This window comes from Montipora capricornis, chromosome 4, assembly GCF_036669925.1.
Source record: "Montipora capricornis isolate CH-2021 chromosome 4, ASM3666992v2, whole genome shotgun sequence".
NCBI classification, from domain to species: Eukaryota; Metazoa; Cnidaria; class Anthozoa; order Scleractinia; family Acroporidae; genus Montipora; species Montipora capricornis.
This window is the reverse complement of record NC_090886.1, coordinates 3,411,881-3,421,880: the sequence shown is the minus strand read 5'-3', so window position 1 is coordinate 3,421,880 and position 10,000 is coordinate 3,411,881. Positions and strand designations below refer to the sequence as shown.

At 40.8% G+C, this 10,000-nt stretch overlaps 3 protein-coding genes across 4 annotated transcripts in view; 1 reads left to right on the top strand and 2 right to left on the bottom strand.

The window, feature by feature from the left end:
- Positions 1-1,054, top strand: part of LOC138045228 (endoplasmic reticulum aminopeptidase 1-like) — a 20,342-nt gene extending 19,288 nt beyond the window's left edge. For both annotated transcript variants that reach the window (XM_068891650.1, XM_068891651.1), the window contains one exon: positions 299-1,054. In XM_068891650.1, the coding sequence (XP_068747751.1) occupies positions 299-472 (174 nt within the window). In that variant the 3' untranslated portion in view covers positions 473-1,054. The remainder of the gene's footprint in view (positions 1-298) is intronic.
- On the bottom strand, positions 735-3,240 carry LOC138045231 (type-2 angiotensin II receptor-like). The gene has a single exon (XM_068891653.1). The coding sequence runs from the start codon at positions 3,100-3,102 to the stop codon at positions 1,990-1,992; it is 1,113 nt and encodes a 370-aa protein (XP_068747754.1). The 5' UTR covers positions 3,103-3,240; the 3' UTR covers positions 735-1,989.
- Positions 3,241-8,932: 5,692 nt separating this feature from the next.
- Positions 8,933-10,000, bottom strand: part of LOC138044405 (galanin receptor 2b-like) — a 1,926-nt gene continuing 858 nt past the window's right edge. Inside the window, exon 1 of the mRNA XM_068890922.1 lies at positions 8,933-10,000. This exon is cut by the window's right edge and continues 858 nt beyond it. Coding sequence (XP_068747023.1) covers positions 9,199-10,000 — 802 coding nt within the window. The 3' untranslated portion in view covers positions 8,933-9,198.

Below are 10,000 nucleotides of genomic sequence, written 5' to 3'. Positions count from 1 at the left end.
TTTTATTTTTTATTTATTTTATTTATAAACTTCGCCAAAGACAATTTGGCAGGAGAGATCTCACAGAACTAATGTTCCAATAACGAGACTCCTATGCTATGCGGAACAGTTTCTCCTATGCTATTCTTGCGTCGCCAGTAAACGCCCACCTTAGCGAGTCAGAATAAAGTTCCACTTAAACAGTGTTTAAGCGGAGGCACCAAGTGGAAAACAAATAGCTTTCTAATATTGCGCTGGCTTCGAAGATTATTCTGTTTAAAATTTCCAAGCGCTAGATAATTCGATTACTGTCCTGCAGGTTCAAGAATTTGTCACACAGCACAAAGACGTTCTGGGTTCGCTACGCGCCACTAAGAAAGCCTTGGAATACATTAAGGGGTGTATTAATTGGATGGCGGATCATGGCAAAGAGGTAGAGGACTGGCTTAAAATACAAGTGGACTCACTCAGCAGCAGGCTTGAGGACCTTTGAATTACGGGCCTCGAGTGTGGTCGTGTACTCAACTGCTAACCTCTGACACGAGAAGGCATCATTTCGTTTATATTTTCTGATGAAACGTGCCAGTCAGTGATTGTCAACAGCACCACATACTAAATAAGATTCTTGGAAGACTTCAAAAGGTTTACTGTGTGGGGAAGAAAATTAGACACTGTGACAACTGGTTTAATGCAATTTCCTTGAGGATTTGGTTCTTGTTCGGTCACGTTTGAGTAACATTTATCAAAAACTTGGATGAACATCAATTCTGTTTTTAATTGACACTCCCGATATTTCAATTTGAAATTATCAGTTACGGGATATGCCCTTAGAAGAAGCTTCTACAGTTTTCGGTTTGTTGCTAGGACGTTGAATATCTGTGGGGATTATTTAGCATAATAAGCTAACTTTCGAAGGTTTCACCTATTTCCGTGTTAACTAATCCTTTAAATAATAAAAGGACGAACACAGTACATTACACTCTTTCTTTTAAAACAATAATATATTTTATAAGAATATCAAGGCTGAAATTTAAAAAAAATTAAGAATATTTTAAGAATAAACCTGAGGCTGAAATTGTTGTGAAAAGAATATAATTTCGTGCGTTGAAAATCTGATACTGTATATGTTTTTAAGTGCACAATGTAACGCGATACAGATCTAGACACCAAACACACCGTGCGTCCTTAAACGGAAATGTCATAGGCTGAAATTAAGAATATTACAAGAATATTTTCAGCCTAAAATCGGCAGAAAAATAGGCAGGGAATATTCAGCCTGGGCCGGAAAAAAATATTCTTATGAAAAAGAAAGAGTGTATTAGCAGCTAGCCCTCATGCTTCCCACAGAACCAATCAAAGATCAAGGTTATTTAATTAAACTGCCGATCACATCGATCATATATGGCCCAACAGTGTTAAGTTCATCCTTTTTTTTTTTTGCATGCCCTTTCCACGACAGAATGGGAAATTTACTTTTAGCTGTACAGGAAAGGGCTAAGCTCTTGAAGAAAAACAATTTAAGTTGACGGGGATTCTCTTTTTGTTTGCTCATAGCTTAATTCATGCATACAGCTTCAATGTCAGTTTTTCAAAATAGCAGCTACCTTTTAGTCTAAGGCGAATAATGGACGCAAACACAGGGTAAACGCGTTGATAAACGTTTGCCAATAAAATTTAAACCTACAGGCAAAAGATAGACGTCTCATCCCAGACGAAACTAGCCAGTAACTTGTAGACACTTTCAGACCTAAATAAATAGATTTTCACCGCAGCTCTGTGTTAAGAATATTTTGTCAGAAACATAATGACTTCAAGAAAGCTTTATCGCTACCGAAAATGCAAACTGTTCGAAACGGAAAATATTGGTTCGTGCCCCTTTTTAGCTACAATCTTCTATTCCTATGCAGGAAATGCACTGCTAAACTGTTTTAATGCAGGCTCATGAACGTGATCTACATCGGGAATCTCTTTTTTTGATTACTGCCCCTCTTTAGCGATGGTCATCTGTTCCTATGGAAGTACAGATGTCGAACTGTTCAATGAAGGGTCATTAACGTGATGTACTTCGGCCACTCTCTTTGTACTTTTGTTCTTCATATCGTGCAAAGCAAACGTAGAACGTGATCCATCTCGGCTCTTGCGTCGCAAAGCTTCCAAAGAAAAGTTACACCGTATGATCTCTTTAAACGATTTGCGAAACTGGGCGCTGTAGAAACAGTATAAAATAGGGTTGACCGCGGAATTCCCAAAGATAATTAACTCCGTCAGTCGCCACACTTCGTTCCCTTCATAAACATGAAAATGGCGAAGTACGCGAACAATTATGAAAGGTGTCCAACAGCAGAAAAATACGAGAGTTACGACAGCTAACATTTTCGTTACTTTGCGTTGTTTCGTTTCCACAGTTCCCATGCTAGCGGTTCTCTTGATATGCGAGTTCAGAACGCGTAGAATCTTGGCGTGCGCCCAAACCATGAAAATTAGAGGACAAATAAATATTAGCACGGCTTGGAGAATGTAGTACGTTTGTCGACCGATGTCACCCCAGTTGGTGTTGACACAAAGTTGCTTGCCTTGTTCCTCTTTCGTGGTGTAGCCGTAGAACAGAGGCGCGCAAACTACAAAGGTCACAATCCACAGTATTTTGATGAAAATGGTTCGCTGCGAAATGCCACGATTTCTTGCCAAAGAGGTTGACGTGACAGAACGTGAGCGTTCATTGCTAATTGCCACCAAAGTTAATATTGAAGCGGTGTAAGAAATCTCGATGAAAGTTCCCTGAATTTTGCACATGGGTTTGCCCCCGGGCCAATCGCCTAGAAAGAAGTAAGCAAAATCGAAGGTCGATAGCATAGCGAATAACAGATCGGCGGCCGCTAAACTCGCTATATAGCAAAGGAGAATGGATTGGGAAGATCTGTACTTCTTGAAGCAGGTCAGAAGTGCCATGATGTTGCCAAAGAAAGCCAGCGTGAAAAACACGACGTAGAGAATAACAAATCCGATGATTACAAGCAAGGGATACCCAAGACCCATGTCTGTAGAGCTTTGCGTTGTAGAGTTCATCTCTGAAGTCTCCATCGTGTTGTTATCTGCAAAACCTCGCGTGTTTATGTCGGGCATTCAACTCAATAACCGTGTCAAGTGACAAGTGACTTGTATCTGCGGTTATACCCTGGTGTCAGATTTTTGTCTAGCCAGTTCCGGACAGCGCTGAAAAGGACGTTTGAAACAAACAACCAGGATTTCGCTCGAACAGAAAGACCCCAAACACGCGTTTCTGGACAATATAAATAACGAATGGTTCTCCGAAGCGTGTTTGTTTTAAAACACTAGAAAATGGCTTTTATATTGTCCAGAAACGCGTGTCTGGGGTCTTTCTGCATGTACCGGAAAGCATTGTATTTTTGGTCACTAGGGACTAGTCCTTATTTGGAGTTGCTTTGTTTTCTGTCTTTTGTTTCTTTTGTTTTACATAATCTGTGCTCCGATACTTGCAGAAGGAACCAGTTTTTGTATCCACCTGCGGCTTTTACTTCGGGTAGAAGAGCACAGAACGCGTCATCAGAAAAGAATGCAAATGCGAGAAATTTACTCACAAATGATTAGTACATGGAAGTTTGGCAGTGTGGAAGTTTGGCAGTGTGGAAGTTTGGTAGTGTGGAAGTTTGGCAGTGTGGAAGTGTGGAAGAGTGGAAGTGTGGAAGTTTGGCAGTGTGGAAGTTTGGCAGTGCGGAAGTTTGGTAGTGTGGATGTGTGGAAGAGTGGAAGTGTGGAAGTTTGGCAGTGTGGAAGTGTGGCAGTTTGGCAGTGTGGAAGTTTGGTAGTGTGGACGTTTGGCAGTGTGGAAGTGTGGAAGTTTGGCAGTGTGGAAGTGACGCTAACCCAAACACGAACCCTAACCCCCCCCCCCCCCCCCCCCTTCCCCCCTACCAAACTTCCACACTGCCAAACTTCCATGTACTAATTATTTGTGAGTAAATTTCTCGCATTTGCATTCTTTTCTGATGACGCGTTCTGTGCTCTTCTACCCGAAGTAAACTGAGCCCCACCTGCGCACCTTAATTTCCGAATACGAGATGATCTAAATAACGATACTTTGGAGTGTTTATTTGTTGAAATGAGCATGCTTCGAAATACAGGATTCCTGGTCGGCAACTGTTATCGGCCCCCAGGTTCTCCGATCGAATTGTTTAACGAGTTTGAGAAATTGATGGACAAAATTGACACTGAAAATAAGGCCGGTTGTATTTACTTGGTGATGTTAGCTGCAATTTGTTGCCTGAGGCAACAGCACATATTTTGTCCTCATTGACTAACATTCTTGATTACTATGGTTTTAGCCAATTAATCACGGAACCAACACGTATTACCCCGGTGTCAAAAAGCATGATTGATTTATGCATAACTAATTCCCCGGAGAAGGTTTCAAACTTTGGGGTTGTTCACCTTGGGATTAGTGATCATTCCCTTGTTTTTATCACATGTAAGGCTCATCAGGATCGCAATGGCTCTCGCACGATCGAAATGCGGCAGTTTAAAATCTTCAAAAAGATAAGTTCTTAAATGATCTCGAGCAAATGCCATGGAGAAATGGAGAAAACTCCGAGTGAAGACATTGCTCTCGACTTGTTGTAAAAAAATCGAGAAAAGAGATTTCCACTTGTCTTGACAAGATCCCTAGTAAGTTGTTAAAAATGGCAGCTAGTATTGTTGCACCCTCACAAGCCGACTTGCTGACAAAATCAATCATCACGAGAATCTATCCAACTGAATGAAAATTGGCTAGGGTGACACAGATCTTTAAAAGAGGCTTAAAATCAGACATAAATATTTATTGCCCCGGGCCATCTCCGTTATCCCAGTAGTCTCAAAAGTGCTTGAAAAACTTTTCTATGACCAACTTTATCATTACCTAAATAATAATAAACTGCTATCAAGTTGCCAGTCAGGGTTCCGTTCCTTATATAGTACCCTCAGCTTACAGCTTTGCTTGAGGCGACAATAGCTGGTCTGCCAACATAGACAATAGCTTCCTGAATGACGTCGTTTTCATTGACCTCAAAAAGGCATTCGATAATATCGATCATGAAATTATTTTACGCAAGATGTTACAGTTTGGGGCCGACCAGGCAACTATCACTTGGTTTCAATCGTACCGAAGAAATCGGACCCAAAGATGTAACGTAAATAGAAGATCGTCATCTCCTCGCACTATTACTTGTGGGGTTCCGTATAAAGCAGCATATTAGGTCCCTTGCTTTTTTTAATGTATATTAACGATCTTCCTAACTGCCTCAGGGAGGCTTCCCCGAGAATTTTCGCTGACAATACAGGAAGCCCTAATTATGTATAAAACAATCCATGATCTTGCCCCGGAATACCTTCAACGCCTTTTCAGTCAACGCGTTGCTGAATATAACTTGAGAATCTTAGAAGGTAAACTTACCCTACCCAAGCCCAAGCCAACTACTAATTATTTGAAAAGAAGTTTCTGCTATAACGGGACCTGTTTGTGGAACAATTTGCCCCAATACTTAAGAAATGCTGACTCTATCGGGCAGTTCAAACGTGCCATCAAGCAGGAATCTGACCTATCGGATTCCCACACGGCAATCATGTAAAACAGTTGTAAAGCGTTTTTTTAAAACTTTTTTTTAGCTTAACTGATGATTGTCCGTGTTTACATAAAGTTTACTTACTTTCTTCATAGGTCCATTCTTTTCAGCGGAAAATGCTTGAAAATAACCGGTATGTTTTGAACTACCTCGAGCATAAGTACAGCAAGCCGTTTGTAGCTAAATTTAATCTTAGATATATATATGTTCAGTTCTTTACATGAAGGTTTAATTTAGAGTTTTAAACGACATTCAATGCAACCAATGTTAACAATCTTGGTTCAGTTCAAACTATGTCTTATAATTCAATCCAGTCCTTTAATTTTATTTGCAATTCAATGCCGCAGGTATATTTATTCAATCCAACCTTTAAATTTTATATTTAATGCATTACCACGAATATTGATTCAATCCAATCCTTAAGTTTATGTGCAATCCGAAAATATATACTCACCCTTCCTGGGACGAGCGCGGCTATATAGAACCAGAGTAACCTATTTGTCAAATGAAGCTATGATCTTTGCAGTTACGAAAGCAATTTTTACAATTGCGTAGAGAAGCCTGAAAAATTCAGGACTTCAACGGGGTTTGAATCCGTGACCTCGCGATTCCGGTGCGACGCTTTCATCAGTCATCATTAACCATCATCTTTCATCATTTTTCATCATTAACCATCATCTTTCATCATCTTTCATCATTAACCTACATCATTCATCATTAACCATCATCTTTCATCATCTTTCATCATTAACCTACATCATTCATCATTAACCATCATCTTTCATCATCTTTCATCATTACCCTACATCATCCATCATTAACCATCATCTTTCATCATCTTTCATCATTAACCTACATCATTCATCATTAACCATCATCTTTCATCATCTTTCATCATTACCCTACATCATCCATCATTAACCATCATCTTTCATCATCTTTCATCATTAACCTACATCATTCATCATTAACCATCATCTTTCATCATCTTCCATCATTAACCTACATCATTCATCATTAACCATCATCTTTCATCATCTTTCATCATTAACCTACTTGTGCAAGTTATAGAACAAAAGATGGTGGCACAGTGGAAAAAAGAATTTGACATAAAAGTCGAGTTTCCCACGTTTCTAGGAGAAGTTGTGGTTAGAAACGAGATAATATTTGAGAACTTTGACACAGAAGCTGCAGAAACACAGGCCGAAGTTCTTGATCAAACAATTAGCCTGCTTAAGTCTATGAAAGAGTGCTGCAACCATGACATACACAAGAGACAAGGAAAATCTCGATTCCATTGCTGGTGCATGCCTTAGTCATGTGCTTAGGAGTTCACTTTAAGTGCTGTCGCTACTTTTTAGGCCATGTCGCTTGTCGGAATTTACCCTGGCAGAGCCTCTTATAAGATATCATGGGACAGGAATAATTGGATGGACACAGAAGGAATTAAAAGATTTGGATACGGAAGAACTAGAAAGCTGATGACGCTATAGGGTATATTAAAAAAAAAGTGATCTTGATAGACTGTATATCAAGAGGGCTGAAGATGGGCGAGGAATGATTAGTGTCTATGTCTTGATTGAAAAGAACAGCCTGTATGCGTATGCTGCAGAAAGTGATACAAAAATGATGAAAGCTGTAAATTAAGAGAGAAGAAACCGTTGACATCAGAAGAACAAAAAAAAAATTTTGATTTTTGGGATGAGAAAACTTGGAGCTGGTTGAAAAAAGGAGATCTGAAGAACACAAGTGAAGGTATGGCTGTACAAGAACAAGCCGTCAGAAAAGGGTCAATTTAACATCATATTGACAAAGAGAACATCTCCCCCTTACGCAGGCTATGTGGAGAGAGAGACGAAACAGTTGCCCATCTTGTGTGTCCATGCAAATACTTGGCTTAGGCAAGAAATGGCGCCACGAAAAAGGTTGCTCACGCGTCATCCACTGGCAACTCTGTAAAACCTAGGACCTAGAACATGCAGATAAGTGGTATGAGCATAGCACGCAAATGGTGTCTGAAAATGAGAAAGTGATTTCAAATCCTTTGGGATATAAAGATTCAAACAGATAAGATCATGGAGCACTCCAGACCAGATATAGTGCTTCTTGAGAAAGAGAGTGATGTATCATACCCTTTTGATACCCGTGTTGTTGAGCAAGAGAAAGAAATGGTGGACAAGTATCAAGATCTGAAATGGTAATGGTAATGAACTTATATAGCGAATATATAACATATTCAAATGCGCTTTACAAGCAAGTAATCTATGGGTGAGATCGGACATCAGCATATACAGGCGCCGCCGGCAGCCGCTATTAGTCCATTAACGATCTCGCCCAGCACATGAATGAATGAAATGAGGCCTGACCACAACACCGGGAGCTCCATGCTCTACTCTTTATGAATAGTGTGTGGGTTCTTTTACTTCCCACAGGATTATGAACATTGAAGGTTTGTGAGACGGGGCCTACGGTTTATAGTCCTTATCCAAGAAGACTTGAAAGTCTTAACCATTTGTGGATGTAATTACAAAGGCAGCACTTTTTCCTCAGTTATTTTAAGACCCTGAGTGTTGGTCGGGCCGGAGTCGAACTCACGACCTCCAGCATGGCAGCCCGATGCTCAACCAACTGAGCCAATCGGGGCGCGGGGAATTGGAGATGATTTTAGGGGCTTTGGGTGTAATCTCAAAGAATTTCAACCATTGATTAGTTAAGACCGGCGATAATTTGAACTTTGGAGCCCTCCAAAAGGCCTGCCTCCTAGGAACGGCTAGGATTTTGAGATAATGCACTGAACATCTAAGGTTGCGGGTTGCAACATGATGCTCAGTTGAACATTACTTGAGCTTTTTTAAAATCAGTTTAGCTTTGATAATCACGTTATCTGCGTCTCAAGGTTATTTAGCCGAGCTCGTGTGTCCTACTTGGGGGAGACTACAAATGAAATGAAATGAGAAGAAATCAGATCAATCGTTGGTTTTTGAGGAGAGGGGAAAACCAGAGTACCCCGGAGGAAAACAACTCGGCGCAGAGTAGAGAACCAACAAACTCAACCCATATATGGCGACGAATCTGGGAATCGATCCCGGGCCACATTGGTGGGGGGCGAGTGCTCTCACCACTGCGCCAGCCCCGTTCCCCACAATCTCCCGCACAGTAGTCTGATGCTCAACCAACTGCGCCAACCGGTCAGCGGTTCGAGCTGATCTGAAAAAAACAGCCTTTGTTTTTCAGAATAGTAGCCATAAGGGTGTGCTATAATTTGAATTGTTTACAACTTGCGGAGTTTTTTTAAAAGGGGAATCAAGGACAGAAACAAAAGGTAAACTGATGAGTTCATATTTGACGCTATATGATATTAAACCTTGCCAGTCAAATAGAAACATAAAGACAATGGATAGACGTCTCTTCCCAGACTAAACTAGCCGATAGCTTGAAGCCATTTTTAGACCTAAACAAATAGATTTTGACCGCAGCTCTTTGTTAAGAATTTAGTCAGAAACACAATGACTTGAATAGAGCTTTATCGCCACTGGAATACAAACTGTTCTAAAGTCGAAATATTGATTCCTGCCCCTCTTTAGCGATGGTGGTTCTGTTCCTATGGAAGTGCAGATGTCGAACTGTTTAATGAAGGGTCGTTAACGTGATCTGCTTCGGCCATTCTCTTTGTACTTTTGTTCTTCATATCGTTCAAAGCAAACGTAGCATGCAATCCACCTCGGCTCTTGCCTCTCGCGACTTCCAAAGAAAATTTACAACGTAAGATCTCTTTAAAAGATTTGCGAAACTGGGCGGTGTAGAAACAGTATAAAATAGGGTTGACCGCGGAATTCCCAAAGATAATTAATTGCATCAGTCTCCACACTTTGTCCCCTTCGTAAACATAAAAATAGCGAAGTGCGCGCACAATTATGAAAGGTGTCCAACAGCAGAAAAATACGAGAGTTACGACAGCTAACATCTTAGTGACTTTGCGTTGCTTCGTTTCCACGGTTCCGACGCCACCGCTGCTCTTGATATGCGAGTTCAGAACGCGCAGAATCTTGGTGTGCGCCCAGACCATAAAAATTAGAGGACAAATAAATATTAACACGGCCTGCAGAGTGTAGTAAGTTTGCCGACCAATGTAACCCCAGTTGGTATTGACACAAAGTTGATTGCCTTCTTTCTCTTCGGTCGTGTAGCCGTAGAACAGAGGCGCGCAAACTACAAAGGTCACAATCCACAGTATTTTGATGAAAATGGTTCGCTGCGAAACGCCCCGGTTTCTTGCCAAAGAGGTTGACGTGACAGAACGTGAGCGTTCATAGCTAATTGCCACCAAAGTTAATATTGAAGCGGTGTAACAAATCTCGATAAGAGTTCCCTGAATTTTGCACATGGGTCTCCCCCCGGGCCAG

Bases quoted from the DNA above. Each gene is read 5' to 3' on its own strand.
- LOC138045231 (XM_068891653.1), bottom strand. From the start codon at position 3,102: ATGCCCGACATAAACACGCGAGGTTTTGCAGATAACAACACGATGGAG.